Here is a 27018-nt window from a genome sequence, read left to right on the forward strand (position 1 = left end):
GCTGGATGCTGTTGGACATTTAAACTGCTCATTTCACTGTTCCAGTCACTGTTCATCAGTGGGAGGTAAGAAAGAAAACCCTGAGTTTTCCCCCTCTTGGAAGAAAATACTGTGTAATGAAATTGCCAGCATCAGTGCATTCTCATTCACTTTTCCATTCTTTATGGATGTCAGTTGTTCAGATGAGACATCCAAAGACCTCCTCATTCTGATTAATTTTCTTAGGAGAGAAGACAGAAGGGAGCTTACTTCACTTGATTGAACTTTGATAGCTGTAAAGTTCTATGAAGAGACTGTAATCCAACTACAGATAATCTCTGCTGAAGACAAAGAAACATGGAAGAACCAGAGAGTAAGATACAAAGGCTCAGAAAATGTTGTCATAAACCAAAGGAGCCTACAAAGAGTGGCACATAATGAAGAGCTGTCAACGCTTTTGCTCCAAACTAATGTACGTTGCTACTTGCTGCTATTAAATAGCTGCCATACCCAGCCTGGTATTCACTGGTTTTCAGGATAAGGATATAAAGTTTATTGTATTAAGTTTTATTCTTTCAGAGCCCTTCAATGTTATATTTTAGCCTACTTCAAGAAAGCATCTTCAAAAATTCTAATTTAGGTTTTATTTTGGAAGAAAGTATCAGTCTTCATCAACAAGCACAAACAGGTTCATGCATCACAAAATCCGATGACTCAAAATGCTGAACATTTTCATCAGCGAGATGAACAACTATTCTTTTTACTTATGTTGAATTAAGTTGAGAAGTTTGGATCTGTTCCTGACCAAGCACAAAGGATCTTATTTTTAGGTTCATGGGGTATATCCAGCTCTAGTCAATGGTGACAGGACAGAATAGGAAAGATTTCAGCTTTCTGTTGACTGAAAACAGGTTCAGAATTTTACCTTCAATGTTTAAGAGCTCCTGTGTGCACTGCTGCTATTGAATTCTAACTGCAGCTTGGAAGAGAAATGCCAGGAAAACAAAAAGCTTATAAAGAAGAATGAAGTGTGATGGATGGTTAGGATTACCCCAGCAGATAACATGACTACAAACAGGTTTTAAATACCTGCAAATAAATTGCTATATATTCTGATGTGTCCTGATCCCAGGTACTATTAGTTCAGCTGAAAACTAAGCTAGGGCAGAGATACACCTTATGCTAAAACAAAATATGTAAAACTTATAGCCACATGTTGTAACTTTCACTCAATGTAAATTATGAAACCCCTCATTTTATGAAGCACATTGCAGTCAACCTTACAAATTTTCATGTGGAAGCAGCAACATGACGTAGTCTCATAAAGCATACTATGAAACTAAAAATGTAGCGATGAAAAATAGTGACTTCACTAAAAGTCACACAGAGAAAAGTTACTGCTATTAAATTGAATTCGGAGACTTCTTTTTCGTCCTGTAACGCACAGGTACACCATCTCTGGCAAAAATCCTAAATCAAATATCCTAAAGTGATCACTGATGTGGACAAAAATTACAAGATGCAGAAGTGGCTCCACTGTGTCTATGGAAAAGCCACAGGAGTCTCTTCAGTTGCACTAGTAAGTCAATACCAGCTGTCAAGATTTCTCTGTATTTAGTTTTACATCTGTCATTTCTTTCTGTATTGATTTGGGCACTTAAAGGATATTTCTAATCCTTTTACCTTGCACTTGTGCCTTAACAGTAGTCTCAGCAAATTAGGTTACCTATTATTTTTTGTATCTTCAAAAAAGAGAAGTCTTCACACGATCTGGTAAGCAAAAACAGCAGAGAAAAGGAAGCAGAAGCAGCATCAGAAGCAGTGAGGTACTTCTCTAAAAAAAATACAAAACCAAAACCATGGTATCTGTTCCTGATACCATTATTAAGCTTCTTGAACATCTTTTCAAAGATGGCCACCATCTGTAATGTACAAAAAGTGTATTTCTTCAGGCATCCTCTACAGAAGTTTCTAGGCTAAGATTTCCTGTATGATCTCTCCTAAGAAGCAGCTAGCATCTATGTTCTTCACACTTCTCCACACCCAATTTATTCCTGCAAATTAAACATAACAAAAGGTGCAGGATAAAAATTAATTTAAATCCTAAAAAACCACACTCCCCTACCCAAATAAACCTGCAATATGATTTTGTTGCTCCACTGGATTGCCATTGGAATTGTAGTCAATACCAGGGGACAGCATGTTCCACCACCTGCAGCTCTGCTCTGCCTCCAGCTCTCTCAAAGAATTCCATGGAAAATGTGAAAAAGCATTTCTAGCCTTGTCCTTGCAGGTGGGCCAGATTCATGGGTAAGTCAACACCACCCCTCTTCCACAGCTGTCAGGCCCTACATAAGTAAATGAAGCCATAAGAATAATTTTTGAAGACTAGAGCTCTGAATTGTTCATATTTCTACTGATAATTATCTGGTTTTATTTAGCATCTTATAAAGCAAGGCACAAATGTACAAAATTGCATCTACTAAATCAGGTCATTTTTATATATATTTACACAGTTATCATAATATAAAATGTGCTTAGACACTGTCATAGCACAACAGTAGAGGAATTGAGGACACCCTGATAATAAACACAAATACCAGGTCCTACATTTCTGTTTGTGCTTCACCTGAAGGAACATATTCATATGCAGATACACAAAGCAATCCAGCCACCGTCCTTTATTTTTCCACACCTCACAGAGATCAAACTTTGTTCCTAAAAAGCTGTGGAAGGAGTAAAAGGCAGTAGACCAGCACCCAGAAGAAAATGATGAAGTAGAATAGCTGTGGCTGCTCAACAATCGTGATCTCATGAGTTGGTGCTGGAGTCTCACTTGCTTCCAAGTCCTTCTTCTTCCTGAAAACAGGAGAGAATTTGATAAGAGGCAGGAAGAAGAAGAAAAAACCCTCACTGTTAATATTTACTGTAAAGATCATAGGGCAGACTAAAAGATAGCAGTTTAATGAACCATTTCAATCTAGTCCGTTGGAGTCCAAGCTAGACTATGAGATGCATAATGGGCTTTAGCAGTGTGTTCCCTTAGGGGCCAATGTACATAGCAATCAATCCTCTGAAAACTCTGGACAAATTCTCAGGTACTTTAAATATATGCCATTACACTACAGTCCTTTGATGTAAGGTGATTTCCATCAGTCAAAAAGATGCCCTTTTATATTCAGAACAGTAAACATAGCCCTGGGCAACACATATCACACTTTCACAATTTCACTTATACACTGTATCTGACTTGATATACTTTCCCCAAATCATCTGCTTTCAGAGCTTCTCAAGTCAGACATCAGAACATTAAACAGAAGAAGCCCAAGTCTTCCAGAAACCAACTAGCAGATGGGGTTTTGTAGGCCAACTCCAAAACTCCAGCTTTCCAAAATTGCACCTGCGTTCATAAGGGCAAAGCCCGATGGACTCTGCCAGCCCCACTGAGCACTCACAAAGACAAGAAAAGGTCTTATTTAAAAAGGCACAAGATGGTACACTCATTTTATAATTTTATACTACTATATGAATCACCCTCTGGTAGACTTTTTTAAATCTACTTTTGGAGAAAACTGTTTTCTGGCCTGTTTTAATGAGTCCTTTTTCTGGCTTGGGGCATCCTACTTGCTCAGGTATTACACTAGATATATACCCGAGTATTACACAAAACTTGCTGATTATCAGCAGTCTGCAAACAGGCATAACTGTGACAGCTATTCGTGTATTTTTTTTAACAGAAGTGAGACCAGGACACTGGATCCCAATAATATTTTGTGTGTTTTCTCCATTTAAATGCAATCATAATTTTAACCAGAAGTTCTGGAAGGTACTATTCAGTACCAACTGAGAAGGAAAACCTAAAGCAATCCTTCTTTCTTATAGATATGTGGACCCTAATATCAAACAGATACACACTCTGCGTTCAGAATCCATCACCCTAAGTCCGAACTAAACAGACATAAAAATTATAAAAACTCATGGCTGCTCTAATAGAGGCCAGAACTCCACTGAAGTATCGTCTTTTCCTAGAGCTGACCACACTAAAAAGTGTGGTCATTGACACATTGACAGTCTTACAAACCTGGAAAGAGACATCACTGCCAGAGGGCCTTGTATTTGAAGCCCTCCCACTCTTTTCTTGGTCTGAAATATCCACCATGTGGGGAAAGTGCTCACAATCTTGCTTAGGCAGCTGAGTCTTTCAAGTCAAGAAAAAGCATTTTAGTCAAGGGGGAGATCAAGCAATAAAGAAGTTTTGTATCTTACACCTATGGGAAATGTGGACTCCGAGCCATTACACAAGACATCCAGTCAGTCTCTATCGTTATAGTTAGTTTTCATTTCCTTTTGTAACATTGTTAGAAGCACCTAGGAGTTATGGATTCCTTGCAAAAGGCTTTGACTGAATAAGAACGACTCACCTGATGATTAATGGAGTTTCACCCGTATCTGTCATCTTCTGCTCATTTACACCATAGGTTTCCTTAAACAAACCAAGAATAGATTATATAAAAACATAAAATTCAGTGTCTCACAAAGAAGGTAATTCTGTGTGTATTTTATGCAGAGTATGTCTAACATTTGCTCAAATAAAATGAAAGTGTGCTTATAAATTTATTCCCTGCCAGCACATCCACCACTGCAGTCTGGTACACACACAGAAAAGGAAAAAAATTGTGAAAAAAGGAGATATTTTTGCTTTCAACTGCTTTCATTCAGTTGAATAAAGCTCCCCTCATTGATATATATTTCTAGTAGCTCTGACAGTGTTGCAAAACTAAAGCATCTGTGTGAAACCTCAGTTTCATTGAACACTGGTGACAGCATTTCTTTAAAACTCCAAGACAGTCAGAATTTTATTTTGTGCTGAAAAGAGCCATATTCCTATACTTGCTCAGTGTGCCCAGATTGCAGATGCTGTCCGTTCCTTCTGACTTAAAAAACAAAAATCCAGAGCTCAGTTGTATAGTGTGCTCTCAAGAAACCAATATGAATTTAATCTGCCATTAAGGATGCTGTTTCACTAAAAATTCTTTTAGTGTTAGCTGCTGCTATTGAGATAATACAATACACTGCTACTATGAAGGAGAGGGAAAGAGCCCAATCTTTCATAAAAAGTGCACTTCAAGAGACACCCAGCATTTTTGCAGGGCTGTGACCAGGACACCAACATATATACAGAGAATTCACAAACTAAAATAAACTGGAGCAGCAAATAAAGGCATCTTCAAAGCAGCGAAATGTTGCAGCTATACAGTTACGACAAAGTAAGCCTCAAAGTTACAATGCATTTAACTGTAGTATTAGGTACTCCTTTGTGGGTTTGTCCAAGGTTCAATAAGGTTCAGTTCCATGTATTTAGGAGAGTTCAGTAAAGCTTTCAGCTATGCCTGGTTTTGGCACTAAAATTATTAGAAGTCACAGGGCTTTTTTTGTATTACCACAGAGCTTTATATATAATAGAGTAGACCCTTTTACAGTATGGGAACTTTTGGAGTTTAGGAGAAATAGGGAGACAGTGACAGGTAAATTTCCACATACTTACCTCTTCAGAAGCATTAGGAGATCTTTTTCGGAGATAAATGTTGGAAACACTGTCACTGGTTCTGAAATGTATGTAAAAGCAAAGGTTTTAAATTCATAAAGCTAAGTTTTGTTTTGACTTCAAAGAGAGCCACTGCAACTGCATGTGCTAGTTTTAAGCTATGCAAAACTACAAATATGCATTTTTGCATGTATTAGAATATGGACTTGAATTTACCAGTAACATTATAAAAAAATGCTTTGGGAAAACCTGACCCACGATAAAAAATCCATATGCTCAAATTAGAATCTTTTCTGAAAAATCGTATCTGGTAGGGTTTTTGCACCTTTGACATCACTGACATTTAAGAGTCATTAAGAGAGGGCATACCCCAGGTTTTATGGCTGTCTATATAGGTAAAAAACATGACAGACCTTGCAGGGAACAGAAAGCTTGAGGGAGACAATGGGTTTTTCTAAGCAAACTCTTTCAAATTCATTAGAGTGCTATAGTGATAAGCACCAACAAATTACAGTTCATGTCCCACTCAAATACATTGCCTAAGAACTAAATTAGAACATAAAAGGGAACAGAAGCAAATGGAGTAAAATTAGCTGAGTGTCTCTGTACTGGGTCTGGCTGGGGTGCAGTTAACTTACCCTACAGCAGCCCCTGTAGTTCTGTGCTTTGTATTTGTAGCTAAAACGGTGCTGATAACACACCAACGCTGCGGCCATTGCTGAGCAGCGCTCGCACAGCACCAAGGCTGTCTCTCCAACCCTCCCGCAAATTCCCATAGGCTGGGGGTGGGCAAGAGGTTGGGAGGGGACACAGCTGGGAAAACTGACCCAAACTGACCAAAGGGATATTCCATACCATATGATATGGTGCTCAGCAGTAAAACCCAAGAGAAAGGAGGAAGCTGGCAGAGGGACACACACATACACACACTCATTATTAAGGCATTTGTCTTCTGAAGCAACCACTACGCCTACTGAGGCCCTGCTTTCCAGGAAGTGGCTGGACATCGCCTGCTGATGGGAAGAACACAGTATTTCTTTTTTTTTTTGGTCTTCTTTTGCTTTGTTTCCACATGTGGGCTTTGTTTTTTTTCATTAAACTGCCTTTTCCTCGACCCATGAGCTTTTCATCTTATTTTCTCCCCCCATCCTGCTGAGGATGGGGAGTGAATGAGTGGCTTGGTGGGCACCTGGTGGCCAGCCAAGGTCAACATACCACAATCTGGTTCACTTGTTCAGAGACATCAAAAAAGGCTGAGAAATACCTGTTGGAGTGAAGCAGCGTCATGCTTCCACATAATGTCACAATGCACATGAATTAGTTCATCTACATTACAAAACACTGTTGGAAAAACAGTTATAGCACTGCCATGTTCAAAATGCACTGGGGTTCCAGTTGGGTTTTGCATAGCAAAGTTTGTATAGCAAAGTCAAATCAAGTCCCATTGGCGCTGAATCACTCGACATGTTTAAGATAAACACAGGAAGAAGCCGATGAGTCCCAACACACTGCTCCTAAAAGAAGGCTACAAGAAACATCCAGTGGACAGGGCATACTTCAAAATACCAGGCATTCATACCAGTAAGGTGTATTTAAGACAAAGTTAATGTGAAATACCTGGCAAATTCCTGACAATCAGCAATTTCTTCCAGTTTATCCTGTGACAGAGCAGTAGTGGCAACTTCTGAGATCTGCAAGTCTTCTGTTTTGATCATATTTTTCCCTTCTTCCTCCCTATTACTACTTTCTTCTGGTCTCTTTATGGCTACTGATAAATCCTCTAGATGTTCTACTATGGCCTGTTGAAATTAAGAAACATTTTGCATTAGACAACAAGACTGTTTCCCTGCCCTTCTAAATATCTTAGTGGTGTAGCCTGCTCAGATGCTAAATTGCATATAGTACAAGACTGCAAGTCTCACTAAAGAGAACAAAAAGCAATTCATTTCTTGAAAATCATTTTAGATACATTGAGCTATAAAGTATCATCAGTTCAACATACACACAATTAGTTGTCAGTTCTTTTTATATAAGAAGTCATGACATGACATGGCTCTTTGAAGTACTAAGACTTTTTTTAATCTATCCCCAATTAGTCTTTGAAGCTAACAGCAAATTGACTTCATTACTCTAGTAAGTGTCAGGACCAAAACATGTCCAAGCAACTTGTCTAAACAACATGTGGAGTAACATTAAATGGACACTCATTCCTGAAAAACACTGTCTAAAATTACTGTGCTGGAAAACATGTAAGACAATTCAAAATCAGTGTCTGTAAGAAGAGATGCAGTAGCAAATTGCCTAAATCCAATACACAGAATAATTACCAAAAATCCCCCCCCCCCTCCTCCTCCTCCAGTGTAGACAAGCTTTCATTTTACCCACATAACTTACCCTACTCAAACTGGTTTAAGTTTTTGTAGGCAAATTTATTTGAATTCAGACAAAAATTACCTTTGCCTGTATGCTTTCTATACCAGCAATACTACTTTCTGTTCGTCTTATTAATAATTATTAAAAATACTCTCTGTGATATCTTTTATGCCTAAGGATTATACAGGAGCCTCAAACTAATTTAAAACATAATTAAAATTCACAATTTTGCAGTACTATTAGTATTAGGGCTTATTCTCTCTTTGAATGTTAGATCTTCTTAGGGATCTGCAATTCCACTCATTCCAGTAGAGGGCTGTGGCAAACAGCATTACCAGACAGGAAACCAAGTACATTTTACATATTTCTCCAAAGCATTGTAAAATGAAAGCAAATGAAAACCATTGAGGTCAGATGCTAATCCTCCATATATACACAAAGGAGTGCTGGTAATAAAATAATAAAATACCTCAGGATGTTGTGGAATAGTGGAATCTTGATGGTTGGTGACCTTTTTGCCATCTTTTTCAATTTCTAACTCTTCTCCTGCTAGTAATGGCACTTCTTTTTCATCAGGAGAATTCATGTGATTGTTAATATCTGTTGTTTCCTCCTCACCATTCTCAGTATCCATTTCTGATGGAGGGACACCTAGCTTATTCCCTAAGTCTGGCTCTGGAGCATCTTCCTCATAGTTCTGTTCTGGTGAGCCCTTCTCATGTAAAACACGTGTTACTGTTTCAGAAGAAGCTTTGTCATTTCCAGTATCATATCCTTCAATACACGGCTCAAGGTAAGCGTCCAAAACTGCTGATATGGGAACATTATAATGTGGATAGTAAAAGAGATCATGGGGTATTACAGATACTTTCGAAGACCCGGGTAGCACTTCAGCTGAAGATTCAACTTCATCACAGCTGTCCAGGTCCTCTGGATTTTTAGGTACATCTGAGAGAGAGTCATCAGATGCTTCATGCTGTGTAGATTGTTCTTGGCTTTTGAGATTAGAACCATTCAGTGAACAATGGTCAGTTTCTATTGTCTCAAAGACAGGTGATTGCTTTGTATGTTCATTTTGTGGAAGTTTCAGTATTTCCTCATTTAGTAGATGAAGAACATACTTATGCGTATCTTCTTGTTTTGAGGTATCTTCTGGTAAAATAATTGAAGCTTGGGGTTTGTTCTCTTCTACTTTATTTATAGATTCATCTGTAAGTATACCTGAAGTCCAGGATAATGGACTTAAAGAAGAAGTATTGGCTGAAAGGCTCTTAGTTTCGTTGTCATATTCAGTAGAGGTTTCTTTAGTTAATTCTTCAGAATAGTCTTCAAAAGAGTCAACAGAATTTTTCTGATCTGTCAGAACAGCTGGAGAAAAGTCATCATTCTGTTTCAGTAGATCATCAGATATGCCCCCATCACCTGGCATGAATTTATCACTTAGAACCTCCCAAGAGGAATTGGATTCAAAACTGACAGATCCTGTAATTTTCAGTGAGGTAGGCCTCTGAGGCTCCTCTTCAGATGTTTCCTGTGCATCACCTAACACCTGACTCAATTTCCCATTACATTTTTCAGGAATGGTTTTTGATGGGATTCTCTCAGGTGTGTCATGAATATGAACCTTTGGAGGAGCAGGATGACTCCTTTCATGATTAACAGTGTACAAGTTTTCTTCACTTTCACTTAAAATGAAGATTTTGCCTTCCTTTTCTGAAGGTGTGTCTTTGATGTGGACATATGTGGACTCAATTGGAAGCTCCTTGTCAGGATCTGTAAAGTCTTCCTGTAAGTGATGATACACCATTAAAAGACAAATCATACCTCAGATACCATTTTACTTTTCCCAAACACTACAGAAAGAGTAACTACCTAGCCTATCGCCTCATTACCTTGTGAATGGCCAATTAATGACTCACTTATTTTGAAAGTAGGAAAACCAATTTGGCAAGTCAAGTGAGTTGAACAAAGCTCAACATCAAGAAGCCACTCATACAGGAAGATTAGAATGCAGACAAGCCTACTCCTCAGTTGTTAATGTATTCATCTCTCCCTTCTGCACCTGTGGAGACAACTGACTTGGCTTTTTGACACAATCCCAAACCCCAGGAATAAAATAAATATAACAAGTTCACTAAATCCACTGTGAAATACATTGATGTACTAGATTATTCCATTCCAACAGACTGTATTTAAAAGTGGGCTTTTTCTTTGTCCATTAAAATGTCCAGAAGTTGTAATGCCAACAAATCTTAATGCTCATCTAATCTAATAATCATAATTAGATTATTAAAATAATTTTAATTCCAGTGACTTTAGTAACACCCACCAATTTTATAAGCTACAAAATACGTATCAACTGGAACATTCAGTCCAGAAATGAGAGGAAATGCCTTTTGTGGAGGAGTCATTATTTATGTGCACGTACTGTAGCACAAGAACTTACCCAGATACCTGAGGGACACTGAGTCCCTTGGGAACCCTTTCAAACCAAAAAGACTGTGTTGAACTAGGTTTGTCTTGAAGTATAAGCGGCCTCCAGAACAGTTTTTCAACTTACACACACACATGCCTTCTCCAGTTGCTGGGACTTCCCATTTTCCCTTGAGTTTTCTGTCTCCTATCCTTCAATTCCTCTAGAAGTTTATCCTCTGTTTCTTCAAAAGACCTTTGTCGGTCCCTGACACTGTCAGTTTCTGCTTGCTCATCAATGCTTTATTTTTTATAAAGTCTGCATTAAAGTCCTGGTCCTTTAAGCTGCAGTTTAATTTGTGCTTACAATGTGTGCTTTTGACTGCTGCATCAACAAGATTCAGCCTCTGGTATCTTGTGTCTGATACCTGCTAAATTCAGATTGATTGTGGCCCTCAAACTTGAGAAGATAGAAGTCAAAATGAAATTCAAAGTCCAATGAATGATCATAGAAGAAGGGATAAATTTCAGCCTTATTCTGAGCAAAGTAGTAGAGCCCTATGTAACCAGTTCTAACCTCTGAAAATTATAATTGGATGCAAATGCTTAAAAGCACAATTCTACCTAAAGCATTTTAGCCATCGCCAATGAAAGCCCATTTGACTGGATTTAACAAAAATGTGAAAAATTAAAACTGTGGTTTATTTTAAATAGTTTAGAAAGAAACCTAGAAGATAAATACAGCAATATCTGACTTATTATTAAGTATGCCAAAGCAAATTAAAAGAATGATGTGACGTAGGAGTAAACACATACCCCTTCCAGCTCCGGGAAGTGTTCCAGGAATTGTGCCACATATGTCACAATTGACTGTTCATCAGGTGATTCCACCATGATATCTATGGAGACAGACACAAGGGGCTTGAGCACACACAGCTTTGAAACGCTCTTGCAGAGGAACAGATCATCAGACATTTATCCTGGCTCTATGATGAGAGAAATAAATGCTTTTCTTCTTCTAACAGATCAGAGAGGGTGGAATCCTTTTCACTGTTGATGGTACTCGAAAGAGTTCTCAACGTCTTACATTAATTTTTTCCTATTTCCAAACACATACCGAACTCTGATCAGGGTCCCTTTTCATCCACCTTCATACTGTCATTAGGCAGTGATCTTGTTGAGTGACAGGACAGAGGTTTATTTTTAGCAGGATGGCCCAGTCTTCGAACAGGTGACCCATGAAAGCACAAATAAGCAATCTGTGCTTTCAATCATAAAATCAAGGCCCAATACCTGTCTAGTACAGTTCAGTAAAAAAGACTGCAGGAAGAAGCTCCATTTATATACACATATATGCTTATGTTTACATATATAAATATATGTAAGTGTATATATGCATTGTAAAGGAAAAACTGGGAGATGCAAATACATTTGAATAGGTATCTACCCATTTTCCTGGTATAGCAGACTCGCACACTTCATCCTGGAGTGACATTTAGTCTCTGCAGACTATAGGCATTACGAAGTGGTGCTAGTGCATTGAGACACCTCTCAGCACAACAGGGTGCTGATTAATGCCTGCTACTAATGCAGATGTCACATAGCATTGAAACATTAACCAGGACCAGTGTACATAGCTAAAACGGTGGTAAGATCTCTGCCCCCAAGGAGCTTACAAATATGACTGGAAGCATAGAAGCTACAAGCCAGTGACCAGTTCATTTTTATTTTTCTTATCAATCAGCCCAACACACTGATTACATCAACAGCTTAATCACTGGGAGGTTTTTGGTAGGTATCACAATGTGATATTCATGAATTCGTTATAGTCTGAATGTTACCCAACAAAGTTGATGTAGGCGTTTTACCTTCTGGTTCTAAGAGCCGAGGAACACCCAGCTTGTTTTGTGCTATGCTGAAAGCATCCTCCAGGTTTTCTCGAGCTGATTTCTCCAGTGCTTGCTTCATGTCTACCAAAGTAGAATCTATTGCTTTTATGACGGCTAAGAAAGCAAGGCCACTCCTCCAACTGCTGGCAAAGTCCTGAACTGCAACACCGTACCTGAACAGAAATTACAGTTTACATGGGTGGTTGTGTTACAAAATCCAAAGTAAAGGCATCATCATTTTCAAAGACTCCTGAAACTTAAAAGTAAGGTTGCTGAGTTGCATTAGTCACATTTGAGATCTTTTTGGATTTCAAAGTGCACAAAATATGTCCATAAAACACAAGGATTCACAAACTGCATTGGTGTGGCTAACAGCTGTCATCAGCCTGCTTGTAGGAAGTACTAAAAACAAAGCCCTCAAGAACTCAGCAACCACATTTAACATTCACAAAACCAAATGTCTCTGTGATTCTTGTTTCTGTTGCTCTTCAGCATTTTAATGCCATAGCTTGGGAAGGCTGCCAGCACTTAAGTATTTAAAAACATAAGCATAAATGATTCACATTCCTGTGTACTTGGCCTTCTATAGCAGAAAATTGTGCTTTGCCAAATGCAAATAGTGTCAGTATATGTATAAACCACAAGTCTGTTAGATGCCCAAAGTTTTGGAGGAAAAAGCAACCATCAGAATTGCAATGAAATACAGCCCCAGAATAGAAATTCTGCACAGGTCATTGGATAACAGGATTATAATGATGCTACTATGTTTTTAAAGTGCAGTTGCAAGATCAGTTTTCTCCTATTAGGTGTTTTCAATTTGAACTCTCTGACTGGACTGAAAAGTCTATGGCCTTTACTTCTCTGGTCCTCACTTTCCTTGTACTACCTCCCTATTAATGACATTATCACCCTTATTTTGGGACTAAAACCGTACTTCCTCTATGATTTGCACTGGCAGCAGTGAACTACGGATCTCAATGGGACAAGTTTGTCTACATAACAAGCACCCTTAGCTTTGCTGGAGATAACGAAGGGATGATGTGGCCCACAGGACCAGGTATTTAAGATGTAAATTTTTTTTCTTCAACACTAGACACAGAACATTTGTGTTCACAGGCAGATTTGGATCTATAAATCCATCAACAGACAAAAACGACAAATATTCAGCTACCCAGCTTGTGTAAGTTTGACCCATGCCCTCTTTAAGTCTCTGGCAGTCATCGTTTCAGATAACAATATATGTAAAATACACTTCAAGCATTTACACATGCACTAGACAACTTACACTAAAGTTTTTTAACCTGACAGTAACTCTGCCAGGTTAAAGCATTACTGGACAAAATGCTTTGGCAAAACAACTGCTTTCTTATTAAAGAGGAGAGAGATGTGTTGAGCAACGGAAATGGACCCAAGTGTTACGAGTTCATGAGAAGTGACCTAAGATTCACCCCCTCCCCTCTTTAATTCTGAGGAAAGAGGGACTCTAATACAGGCTCTGTCCTTCAAGGCACTCTGCAGCACACAGAGAAGCTCCCTCAGGGCTGCTGCTTAATTTAAGAGGCTGTTCCTCAAGTCTTGCAATACATTTAGTTTTTCAGTTCACCCCTTGTTTATGCCTACCTTTTAATTAGCAAAAGATATCAAATACACTGCACAAAAGCCAGGGGGTGGGGAGGAAGGAATGATCCTGTTTTAAACAGTGCCAAGCAGATTAGTGCAAGTTAACATTTAACACTCAAATCATGAAGCCAGCAACGCACATGGCTTCAAGGTCAGACGGCCGCTGTAGACACATGGCCGCAGTGATATACCCCACTGCAGAGAATGTGCGCCTGCAAACTTCGAAAGCAGAAGAAGCCACAGCGCATGGTAGCACGCATACGGGGCATGAGAGAGAAAAGTTTCAGCTTCAAAAGTGCAGGCGGCAAAGCACAGTTTTCCACAAGGGTTTCTTGGCTTACTTTCTGGTTTTCCTCTGAACCCAGATTAAAAGGGCTCTGATGGCTTTCCGCTGATCCTTCACTGTAACAGACACATTCCTCTCTACGCTGGGAGTGCTGGGGTGGGACGTGTCTGACTCGGGACCACTCGGCCCAGAGGACAGGCTGGAGGAGGAGGAGTTCCTGTTGAGGTTGCCTGTCAGCTCCTTAATCTGTAAAAAAAGGCAAAACACAGAGTGCTGTGGTTTAACACCGGCTGCACAGAGAACTCAGTGCTTGTTTTCATACAAACTTTAAAGACAGCAGCACCATAACTGAATTTTAAGAGGTAATTATAGGCCTGTCCATCATAACTCTCAACTTGTATTGCACAGGCATGACTGCCAGCAGCAGCCCAGCTGGCAAACCCAGGAAACAGACAGGGCGAGGTATCAGTTAAGGCTGAATTCGGCAAATTTGTATTAAACAAAAAGCAAAGAAACATGTCCTTGAAAGAAAAGTTAGTTTAACTAAAATTGTTCTTTCTCTTCACAGGACTTGCTTGAGTGAAATATTTTTAGTCAAGAAATGGTAACCTGCAGCAGCACTCCTGTCCTTGGCCAGCATTGATATTTGAGTCGAAATTATCCACTCTGCTGCTTTTAGGTCCCCCATGCCCTTGCTGCCGGGCTGAGAGATTCTGGTCACACCATCTCTGCCTGCAAGTCCCTCTGGCCAAACTGGTGCTGTGCACCACTGTTCAGCTTGAGGAGGTCAGCCAGGGAGAGAAACCCCAGTGCAACTTCGAGATTATTTTTTAAATTTGTAGCCATTTTAGAAATGAGTCCAAGAGAATGAAAGAACTACAAGAGTTGCAGAAACCCTCCCTCCGTCTCTCTCTGTTCATTAGAATTTGTTGTTGTCTAGAAGGACATTTTCAAAATGTGGGTAGATTAGAGAGCAGTTTAATCTAAGCCTGGGGCTAAATCAATTTTCAGGCTCAAATCAGTTTTATCAGTTCTAGGCCCTTCAAGATCTTTCATTTGCCCCTCTAGATCAGTTGCGAATTTTTGCCATGTTGATTAAGTCTCTGGAGATCAGTGATTCTGCATGGAATTTCCCACCACGTTGGATCAAATCCAGAAAAAGTTTTTGAGAATAAACTGTGACCTGGAACCAAACACGAGACATTGGTTCAGGTCCAGGGAATCTGGAGCAGATCCCTGAGAAGGCACGGGAGAGAAGAGAAAGTAGTAATCTTAAATTCTAATTCTGGTCCACGTCAAACAAGGGCTTAAATTGTCCCCTATTTACACCAAAATAGGTCCAATGAAGTAAAATGAAAGCAGCTGCAGGTATAAAATTAGTGTATATTAAGAGGGAAAAGCTCAGGTTTAGCATGCTTAATTATGTTCTTTAGGATTAAAAATCAATTTAAAAATCAGTATTCAGCTGGCATAGATTGATACCATGAAGACTGTTCACTTATGATTAAAGTATTCAAGTTTTATTACCTGAAAAAACAAGATTATATTCCATATTAGTCCAAGTACCAGAGAGGAATTTCCGTCTGCTATTTCTGCTGCATCGATGCTAACAAGCTTTACCTGTAGAAGAGATCATAAATTCAGAGCCGAATTCAAAGAAGCAAGGCAAATGGAAAAAATGCACTGAGATTACTGGGTATGTCCAGAACACTTCTACCATTGACTGACCAGCCAAAAAGCAAGACTGAAATCTTGTGTTAATGATAATTTGCCCTGATCACAACCACCCTGCTCACTGAACTCTTATCTCAATCCCCCAGCACAGTCTGCAGAACAGAAGTGAGGCCAGTTCTGCATCCTCAGGACCACAAATGTGTTTCCTCCATACAAAAATGGAACAAGACGGTGCACCCTCCAGTGGATACTATTGTTAAAAAGTAGAGTCACTTCTCATACAAAAATTTAAATCCTAGTAAGATCTGCTTACTTCTGTTTCACTATGCATCTCCTTTCTCCTTGCTTATCTCACCTTACACAGCTTGTCACAGAGTTCTGGTTCAATCAGTTAGCAAAGGATAGAGTTGCCTAATCCAAGAAAAGTCAACTTTCCCACACTGAGCTTTCTTCTACCTGGTAACACCAGGATGTTATTCTCTTAGACAACACAGACTTGGTTTTGGCAAAGGTCATGGAAGAGGGAGGAAGCAAGGAAGCTATCAGTACTGCACATGGCACCCAGACTGAGTTAAAGCCCACCATACAGCCCATTTATCACTTAGAAATCCTGTGCATGATGAATCACTTAGCAGCACTTTACCCTGCTGCCCCAGTTCCACAGAAGCGTACGCTGATGGGTTCCACCCACTGTGGTTTAATATCTAACCCTGAAGCTCTTGGCAGCCAAGGAATTTTGCCAACACTTTCATCACCACCCTTTACTAACTGGTTTGGTTAAACTGAAACAAAGAAAGCAAAATAACTTTTTATCTAGTGGTCCACACAACAGTTTTTAATCGTAGCAAGAAGACACCTTTAGCTGTCATATTTCAAGGCTCAGATTTCTTCCTAGCTCCAAGGTACTTGGCACGGGAAAACCTTTAAGACCTAGTACATTTTAATAGCAGTTTCTCCAAAATGGGGAGCAAGTGGCATTTAACATTATACTGCTCTCAAGGTCAGCTCTGTTGTCTTACTGCTGCTTGTGTTTGTCACCCAGCCCAGAAGAGATATCCGGCTATAAGATACTGGCTGCTTACTCTTAAGGAAACAAGAAATCCATAGAAAACTAGGTGTTTTAGCACTACTAATTAAAAGGCCGCCTGTGTCCAAGGCACCTCCTGTCTGGCCTTGCTCATTGAGTTTCTAGGTTGTCCCTTAGCAAGGTCCGGGCAACCAGACATGCTTCAGCTGCAGCTCTGCAATGTGTTGATATCAGCAGAGAGAAAAAAATCTCAAGCCGGATTTGGGTAGAAAGCATCAACTGGGAAACTGTTAAGAACTCTGAGAACTTGAAAAATATTTCATAGCAGTTCTATAGCAGGACATGTAGACATACACATTTAGGGCCAGAGCAGCCCCTACTGGTGGAGTTTCCAAAAGGAGACTGGAACACCTGGAAGTTATTGGACAACTTCTTGACCTTTCACATACTCTCCTGGGGAAAAAGGCAAAGGAGGTTAAACCTCCCACATCTACCAGGTCGTAAGAGATCCACTAAGGCCTCACGTCATGCCCATTCCTGCGCTGGGGTTGCAGTCACTCTCCTGCATGACTAGCACTGCTGCAGGATCTCTGGAGCAAGAGCTAAGCTCATGCAGGGAAGCAGCAAAGTGACATCAGTTGTTGCGGCATTCCACACAAGGCAGGGGTTTGCCCCTGCGCACACACCGGATCCCTCCTCACCCATAAAGTTTAAACCCTATAGAGTACTTGCACCCTGGAGTCAGTAGGATCATCAATTACATTTTCTTCCCAGATGGTATAGTGGAGAAGTTGCAAAACTTTATTTCAGATACTATATAAAAAGATCTGTCAGTACAGCAAGAATGCTGCAGTCCTTTATGGGACATAGTTTTCTCTTTCTGAAAGATCTGGGTGTACCAGGTGTATGAGTTGTGATATGGCTGGGACTTCTCTTGACAGCATTACTTCTCAACACTTTTTAAGAGCAGAGAGTTTTCAAGACACAGGCCATGTCCACAGGGCTTTGGAATAAAGCCCTAATGGAAAAAATCAAAAAAGAAAAAAAGGATTGAATAATTTCAAGCTATTGGGTCTAATCTTGCTTAGTCACTTACAACTTTAGGAAGTGATGTTGCAGTAGTGCCACACTGACTACAAGGGAAGTTATATCCTTATAAGGTTTTGATTCCCGGACTTATGCATTTATGTCATGTTCCCAGATTTAATTTTCTCTTGCCTTTGACTCATGATCAGCTGCTGCAGCAGTTTACTAGATAAATACTTGCTTTTTAATACTGAAAGTATTTCTGATGAAAGGAAGGAAAGTTATCTACCTTCAGCATAACTGAAGTAATGCCACTAAGACCCAGTTCATAAAGATTACTTGCATTTCTTTTTATTCTCTTTTAATATTGGGTTCCTGATCCTTTAATCCTGTTGAACTTTTACATTATAAAATGAACAAATAATCCTTATTTTAGACTCTGCAGGTGTTCTCGTTGTGCATTTTTATGTGGCTTTTCAGCCTTGCTGCTAAGGTAAGTCACGGTGCTTTTAAGCAGTGCATTATGTACATGCAGCGCATCAGACTAGTTACAATTTACAATTTGCAACATACAACAAGAGGAGCTATTAAGACCAGCCTTTGGAAATACTCACATTACTGTCCTCCAAGAACTTAAGTGCTTTGGCTATGTTATTCAAACGAAAAATGCGATGGGTTGAAGATTTGTATTCGTGCATCTAGAAAAAATAAGAGCCATACTGTTTTTAAAAATGGTGGAATTATTCACCACGCCTTACAAAGCTTAAAAAACCTACAGACACAGAGGCAAAATAAAGCTAAGGAAATCTACCTATATAAAATTATTGCCATCTTTTCTGATCAGTAAAGTGCTTCAACTACACGATCTGCCCTTGCTGTAGCAAAACAGGGTTAGCAAACAGCCTTCCTGCTCTCCAGATGTTATCACTCTCTTGGACCTGCCACGTTGATTATTTATGTAAACTCTCCCCAACCATGTTCAGTCACAGGATCAATTTTACCTGAAAATTCATAACAGATTTTTTTTCTTGAAATAAATTAAATGATCCTAATTAGGAAGTGTGAGCAGTTTTCATAGCAAGCACAGGCAGGTGGGAGGTAGAAGCCTTCGTTTTGGCAGAAATGAAACAGATTTGCCTGTCTCCCTGCAATTCCCCTTCGGCACACTGTTTTTATCACACGTGTGCAGGAACACCTAACTGCCAGCACAAGAAGCTTGGCCAGCTGACCTTACCTCCTTCCTTGCCCTTCTGCCTGACCTCCTGGGGCATAGCCTAGAGTTTACCATGATATGTTTCCCCCTTCAATTCCTTTCCAGCCTGGCTCTCAATGCAATCTGCGTGAATGCACACAGCGACAGCGGTGTTTCTGCTACAGCTTCTCAAAATGGCAAGAATATTAAAAAATAGGTGGTTCTGTGTGTGTGACCATAGTGGCCATTCATGCTGCAGTATGCAGATGGTTCAGTCACTATAGAGCATCACCAGGTGACTGCAAGTGCATCTGCAGTGGTGAGGCAGCTGCAGAACAGGTCTCTTAACACAAGTGTGATACCCACACAGAAGAGGGTACTTGCTGACGAGATTGATGTAGAAAGAAAACACTAAAGTCAACTGTAAACAGTCATTTATCTTTGCACTGGGTGTTTCCATTTCTGGCGTGTGGAACTTTATACAGCTCTTACAAAAAAAGGAGGAGAGAAAAAGATTCTGATAAGTGAAACTTTGCCCTTCTGATTGAGACCATATCAGTAAGACTAATGAAACCTGAGCCAGGACATCAGAACTAAACTCATAACTACATCAAGCATCAGCAGACCTATTAAGTGTCATAATGATCTTAGACAAAATAGAAACAGAATTTATGGATTAAAAAATAATACAGCAAATATATCTTTTCTTGGTAAATGTGACTTGGGTGATCTCCAGAGTATGTGAGCATTAATGTATTAAAGCCTTAAAAAACCTGAGGGGTAGGAACATTTACGCTGATCGCACACCATTTGCGCCATAGTTATATATTTCCTTGAAATCTAAGTTACAACTCAGGACACCAGCCTGTAACATAAGGAAATTATAATGAAGTTGCTGAAATGCTTATTACTATACCCAAGACATGGGATCAAGTTCACCCTTATTCCTTGGATGTCCATATGCTGTTGCTTGTAACATATAGAGCTCCATACCTATGGAGGTTTCTCCCTCTCGTATACATACCAGCTTTTGTCCTGACAGGACTTCCAGTAGTGCCATCAAGATTTTGCCATCTTGTATATCAATAAACAAGTCTTTCACTTTCAGAGGAGGCTTGCGCTGTGAAGAAAAGAAACCTGTTAGCTTCTAAAGCAGTACTGCTTGGTACGTCAACATGTTTTCAGAGAGTAAAAAGGAGAATTTTACAAGACAGAGATACTAGAAATAAATCCTGGCCTGCAGGAAGAAAGGGACAACTTTTCTTCACATCAGTGGCAATTCTGTCCTAAGAATGTCTGAGCTAAAACTGAGATATAGTACTCATGTAATTGAGATCAGACAAGGACTTATTCCAGATTTCCCGTAACAGAATCTCACCTTAAATGCTCTGCCTAGGAAGCAACCACCCGAGGGTTGGGTGCTGATCCCTCAGACTAAGACAAGTCCAGCAGAAACGAATCCCACTTTATGCCCAAAATAAGCCCAAGATCCAGCCAGCCCAATGTCCTGTCTCCTCTGTAAGGTTTCTGGTGGTGCCATTCTGTTCCCTGGTATTTTCCGAGTACTTTAAATAGCAACTTCTTGTACTGTGTCTCTCTCTTCTCAGCAAACTCCTCCAAAGGTGACCATCTCCTCACTTCACTGAGGTGTCTGATGATGTGTGCGCTGTGAGGCACACAGCCAAGTCAGCTCAGCCCTTAGGGGTAGTCACCTGCAACAGTTATGCTCTGTTCAGGTGTCACTCACTCACGTGTCCCTGAAGAGCCAAATCTTTTTATCTTTAGTTGGGCAATGCGCTATTGTTCGATTAAGCACTGCTTCTGGCAAACTGGGACCATACATTTTTGTTACTAGTCTTTGATCTAGCCAAGAGTACTAAACAATGCTCCATACTGAAAGAAAGGTCTCATTCATTTCAAGATTAAATAACCTATCTAAAAGCCTCAAACCAAAACCTTTTTTATTCTTTCATTACTTAAGACAAGAACCACCAGAACTCGGAAGATGCAGATTACTCCCAACTATCCCATCACCAGCAGAGCCAGCTCCTCTCAAAAGATGACCCAAATGGGATGGTCTGCTCCAAAAGGGGACACACCACACCATAAGTTTCTTGAAGAAGTACCAGAAGACGACTTCACTACTGCCCTTGAAAGAATGAAGCCACTCTGCAAGAAGTGCTTCTTTGAGGATAAAGGCAGAAGCCACCTTTCTCTGTGGGTGTCCTCAGGGAATCACGTGTAATTAGAGAGAGCTTTAATGAAGCTCTCATTATTTACAGGGATATGTTTATTACGCCACTTCCAGGAAAAACATTAATATAGAAGCAGACTTTTGCCGTTTCTTCAGAAAAAGCATTTTTCTTTGTTGAATCAGAGAGGAAAAAAATTTGTATGTACTCCAGAGAAAACAGTTCACCTGCCCAAAGTTTCTAAGACTTCATATGCTTGGCAGAATTAACAGCACCCTACAGCCTTTTTCATGATCTAATTCCTTCTGTAAATCAAAGACCTTCTCCACAGTCATATATTTGACAACCCTTTTTGACAACTTCCAAAATTGCAGTTAGTTCAAAGCCCTAGAGCCTGATTCACAAAGGAATCAGGTAACACTGTCTTCTTTCTGAGAGACCTTTGGGAGCAATTGCTAGTCAAAACATTTCCAGCTAGCCTTATTCTGATTTTCCAGTGAGATTTAAGAGGATCCCTTTATTCCTTCAGCAACACTCACTTCAGAGTAGTGGACTTAAGCAACTATATATGTGATGCCTTTCTTCTAAAACCCCTTTGCTTTACTATGTCTGAAATGCAATCACTTTCCAAGAACTACAGGAGCTAGACTGAGTCAGCTTGTAGCCCAAACTTCATCCCAATCTGTACTTTATGAAATTTAGCCACAGACACTAAAAGCACTGTGAAGCCCCAACTCCAGTCCAACTTAGGACTGTTGGTCTAGGTTAGGAAGCTGATCTCATTCCTTGATCCTGCACCAAGCATTGCTGCTGTCTCAGTAATACTAAGAATTTCTTTTCTCCTTTCATCCCCAACATCAGGAAAATCATTCTCTGGACAGCAGACGGCTCAGGAGAGTTAGTACTTATCTACTATCACTAAGAACAGTAAATTAGGTTTAATAGCCAAATTATGGTATGATTAAGAAACAATTACATCTTAAAAATATGAAGTGATGTCCGAAAATTAGTTCTCTAACGTAAGTGGATATGTAAAGATCCCATCATATAGCCCCCCCAAAACACGACTGACAAGGAATTGACATTTTCCATCTGCAGACCTGGGATGAAGCCAGGTTCTGAGGAACATCTGTCTTTGGCCATGATGCCTCAGATGTTGGAACTTCCAGTCCAGGGAATAACACAGTTATCATCACTTCAGAGCAGCCTAAACCACATTGGATTTTATGTGGGTACATTCTGTGGGAAAATTCTAGCCTCATGACAACAGTCAGTAGCATTAAAAACTTAAATGCACCTGAGATCAACTAAAGCCAGACAAGCATTCATTGTACATGAAAAACAATTTTCATTTACCCAGAAACTTGCTTTCACCTTTCCCTCATTCTCCTCCAAACCTCCCCATATGAAGAGAAGTCAACTTTGTTTCCAAATTTTAGCTACTTTAAAATGAATTAACTGCAGTCCATCTATGGTTGTGTCCTTGTATCGCGATATCGAGACTGTTTGTCAGTCTTACCTTTCCCAAATGTAGGTTTATCCATCTGGTAAAGGTCCTCTTCTGTACATTTTCCCGTTCCACTAGAAATACCAGAAACAAAAAACAGCACTGAAGTTTCCAGAAGAGGGAAAACTGGTAGGAAATTTCAAGAACTGCTGCACATAAAAGTCAGAATTCATGACAGGCCTATGAATAAAACAAATATATTCCAGATCGGGAGATACAAGGTTAAGCTATGGTGTTTTATTCAACTTCTTTGCCCAGACATGAGCTACACATTTGTAGATGCATTCTAAAGGACGTAGGAAGAAGTCTCTCTTAGTTTTGCAATCTTCAATGTAGCTTTTGAGAGGTGAACATTTATGTGTTGTGCACAGCTCTGCAGTGATGTTAGACTCTGAGCAGGCAGCTTGACCCTTCTGTGTCAATTTATAGGATCACTCCTCTGACACCCTCATGCAAATTAGGCTAGCGTGAATTCCAATGTACTTACTTGCATGTACGAGGAAACACGAACGCATTAGCCAACACAACAATTTTGTCTTCATTCTTTATGAATGGAAAAGCCTCATCAAATCTCATCTTCCCAATCTCCTAACTAGAGCATTTAAAATCAAAATTCCAAGTCCCTATGGTGAAGAATCATTTTATTAATATTGCAATAAGATGAGGAGTGCTTGTTCCTTGCCAGAAGTGCTGTATGCTAGGTGCTGTACAAACAGGTCTTGGGCCAGCTGAAGAGCTTTTAATCACATCTGCCATTTCCTGAATCCATTTCCATAACGAACTACGGCAAAAGTGTAAGGGGAATCATATTACTGACCAACTTCCATTTACCTTCTAATATAAAAACGTAAACCATGTATTTAATATAAATTAAGTAGACTGACAAAGTAATATTTCATTTTAGAGACAATTATTCTCAAGTGGTTCTCAAATTTCTCTTGAATTAAGAAAATCTGGCAATTTATGAACAAAAAACATTAAAACTAGTTATATGCTGTATTTCAATTTACTCACAGAGCATATCAAATGTATTTTAAAACCATTTTGTGTTTCTTTAGCCCTACAAAAATAGCTAACCTATCTACTGGGAAATCACATTCTGTAGAAGTCTGGTTTGTTTTTATTGGTCAGACTAATTATAGGCTAAGTAGCAGCTTCCGTAAATCAAATTTTAATTTTGTTCTTTTTGATCATTTTAACTGAAGGGTCAGCAGCCTCTAATCATATGTATAATTGTTTTCCTTATTTTGATGTATTGGAATTGAGCTTTCAGCATGAATTACATCTGTCACTGACCACCCTTCAGGCCTTTTAAGTCCTCTTATTCCTGTAAAACCTGATTTTATGTAAGATTGGTTAAAAAAAGTCATTACCCCTTAAGTGCTTTAGAAAACATGGAAAATGCCAAACTAATTATTGCTGTTGGCCTTTTCTTTTAAAATATCTTAGAAGAATGTGCACAGATTTGAAACAGCTCTCTACAAATGAAACTGTAAATTATATTAGGGTTCCAGAATATCTGTAAAAAACACGCATTTACCACCTACAAATCTCAAAGTACAATAAACTAAGAGACGTGTCACATCTTTCTTGGGCTTCACCTCCTTCAGCACCTCGACCCCAGAACTGGCTTTTCCATGCACTCACACATCCACGGCTGAGCAGCAGAAGTGCTATGTGTCACCTAGGGTATAATTTCCACAATCGATCTGTTAAAATTAACTTTTGAGGGTGGGTGGAGGCTACTGTTCCCAGATACACTTCTTTTTGTTCAAATACACATATTGGTGCAAAGGGGAAGGCAGAATGGGCGCAGGAGCTAGTGGCAGGCAACAGGGCCACCTCTTTCTTAACGCTTGTCTGAAAGGCTCAGGAACGCTCAGATGGGCAGTGCCAGGTTTTGGGGAGGACAGGAGACCTTATCAAACGGGCTGGTTCTACAGACTTCCAATGTCAACCAGAATCAAAGAGAAAACACAGAAGGGTACACAGAAGCAAGTGCTTTCCGATTTCATCAGAGCCTGGTTTCTTGGGTTTGGGTCCTATTTTTCACCAGTCACTTTGGCAACCTTCATTTTCAGGGTAAATAAGGATGCAAAAGAGAGCTGTGTTTATTTACAGATCATCCATAAAACTGAGCACACATTGGCTCCTAATTTTGCTGCAGAGATTCTGCCATCGATGCAAATTAGAGTTGCACATATGCCTGAAAGGATAGGCGAGCCAAGCTGGTATTACCGCTTCCGGAAGTTCACACACCAAAAAAAAAAATCCAGGCACATTCAGGAAAGCACTTGCATATATACACAGGCGTCTGACACTACTCACTGAATGTTTCTACAGCAAACGGACTCTTACCAGTAAGAATGATGACCCCAGAATGGACACTATTTGATTCTGTAATAGTCTAAAGTAATAGTAACTGGATGGGGAAGAGGAAAGGGGAGGAAATGTGTTTATAAAATCCCTAAGGCAGACAGACCCCTAATGCAGTCCATATGCTCGCTGGCAGAGTTAATGGGAAAAGTTCAGCACAGGTATTTACTGATGTGTGCCTTTAACTGTTATTCTTCTCCAGCTTTGTGGACCCCCCAGTTTTGGTACAACCCCTCTTCTCCACAACCTTTTCATTTGAGATGATTGTAGAGACTCTATAAACTTTATATAGTTTCTATAAACTAAATGGAATCTTTTTTCCTCCTTCGCACCTACTATTGTATAAAAGTGAAGAAAATCATTCGGGTCTAAAGTTCCTATGCTGATGTATATAGCTTACTGAAACTGCACTGGGTTTACTGGGCAGCTAGAGAGCAATAATGCCATTATAAAATAATAATTACACACACCATATGGCTGGCCTGCATACAAATCCTGTGCTGGAAAAGAAGGATGCCTGCTGTGAGGGTTGGATTCAAAGATGTAATGCTGGAAGGTAGTAAAAGGTTAGAAATTGCCATTTGGGTTCAGCTCAGCTCAGACCTTGACATAAGAGAAAAAAAATATAAAAAGAAATTTTGACCACCACACAGAAGCTAGGTCTTCCATACTCTTCCAATAAGTTCAACAGCAACATGCTTTCACAGTAGGGTCTAAGATGTTGCAGAGACACAGTATTCATATCAAAGTACACAGGTAAGGCACTGACAGTCATTAGCTGCAATAATTTAGAGGGGGAAAAAAACCTAGAGAAGGAAAAAAGTGTATTGGTAGGATGATGAGCCTATTGTAACACATGCAGTTCTTTGCCCCACAACTGTGCTCTAGAGGACTGCACAATTTGGCTCAGACACAATATCGGCACCCTAGTCAGTTTGAGAATAAGTACTGAAAAAGATATATATTCTGGTTTGTCAAATCTTATGGCAAAGGCAACTAATTTGTCACGGAGTAAAACTAAGGTAGTTCAAAAGCCACTTGGGCACATTCCAGGTTAAGCTGTTATGGACAAGAGAGTTTGGCTGCTTCCCTTTGGGGCGCTAGTTCCTTCCGCACCAGCCTAGAAATTCCTCAGTCATTTACTGCTAATGCTGTTTCTTCCTCCTTCAAATCTCCTCAAAGGTCACTACTGTTGCAATACCTACAAGAAGCCAATCCCTGAACAGCCTCTACATTCAACAACAAATTGGAGATAGCAACTATTGATTTGCGTTTAAATACTATTTATTCTGTTGTTGTAGAACCAGTTACAAATAATCCTCTGAGGCACACCAACACGGGGCTGGGCACATGAAGGAACTATGAAACACGGAAGTTGATTTGAGTGGAACACTTGCCAGTGTGTAATTACCTAGCTTCAGAAAACTGCTTGATTTGCACGTATGGATATTACTCCCAAAGCAAAGCAGAAGGTTACTTAAATTTGTTTCCAAACCTATTAGCATTTCATCCAGGATATCATCATCAGATGATGTTAAAACCTTCACAACAGGCTAAGCTGGCTTTTAGATCCACTTGCAACTTACCTTCAAGACATCTTGTTAACTACTAGTTTTATAACATGCACAAAAGCCACCTTCCTCATTTCTACCACAGGTTATAACCTCTGTAGATACAAGATATACCTGTTATTAACATTAAGCAAGTTTTCAAGACAGAAATGGTGGTGTTGGCCACCTAACTGTGAAAGAGGATGCTTTGACTGCCCTTGGCTTCAGAGGCAATAACTTGCCAGGAGAGTTATTCCCATATCCACTTCATCAGTAACCAATGGACACCACAGAACCAGCTCGTAACCTGTATGGCTCTGGAGGTATCCGAGCATCTGCCACAGTCTTAGATCAGGAGAAAATGGCACTT

General features: G+C 39.8%; 1 protein-coding gene across 1 annotated transcript in view; it reads right to left on the bottom strand.

Moving 5' to 3' along the window:
• Positions 1-2684: 2684 nt before the first annotated feature.
• Positions 2685-27018, bottom strand: part of CLMN (calmin) — a 72819-nt gene continuing 48485 nt past the window's right edge. The window contains exons 2-13 of the mRNA XM_075713015.1: positions 22735-22796; positions 20048-20143; positions 18446-18529; positions 15632-15724; positions 14160-14350; positions 12178-12371; positions 11126-11208; positions 8367-9683; positions 7142-7323; positions 5525-5585; positions 4401-4462; positions 2685-2838 (exon numbers count right to left, since the gene is read on the bottom strand). Coding sequence (XP_075569130.1) covers positions 2685-2838; positions 4401-4462; positions 5525-5585; positions 7142-7323; positions 8367-9683; positions 11126-11208; positions 12178-12371; positions 14160-14350; positions 15632-15724; positions 18446-18529; positions 20048-20143; positions 22735-22796 — 2579 coding nt within the window. The remainder of the gene's footprint in view (positions 2839-4400; positions 4463-5524; positions 5586-7141; positions 7324-8366; positions 9684-11125; positions 11209-12177; positions 12372-14159; positions 14351-15631; positions 15725-18445; positions 18530-20047; positions 20144-22734; positions 22797-27018) is intronic.

This window comes from Pelecanus crispus, chromosome 6 (assembly GCF_030463565.1).
Source record: "Pelecanus crispus isolate bPelCri1 chromosome 6, bPelCri1.pri, whole genome shotgun sequence".
In the NCBI taxonomy this organism is placed as follows: Eukaryota; Metazoa; Chordata; class Aves; order Pelecaniformes; family Pelecanidae; genus Pelecanus; species Pelecanus crispus.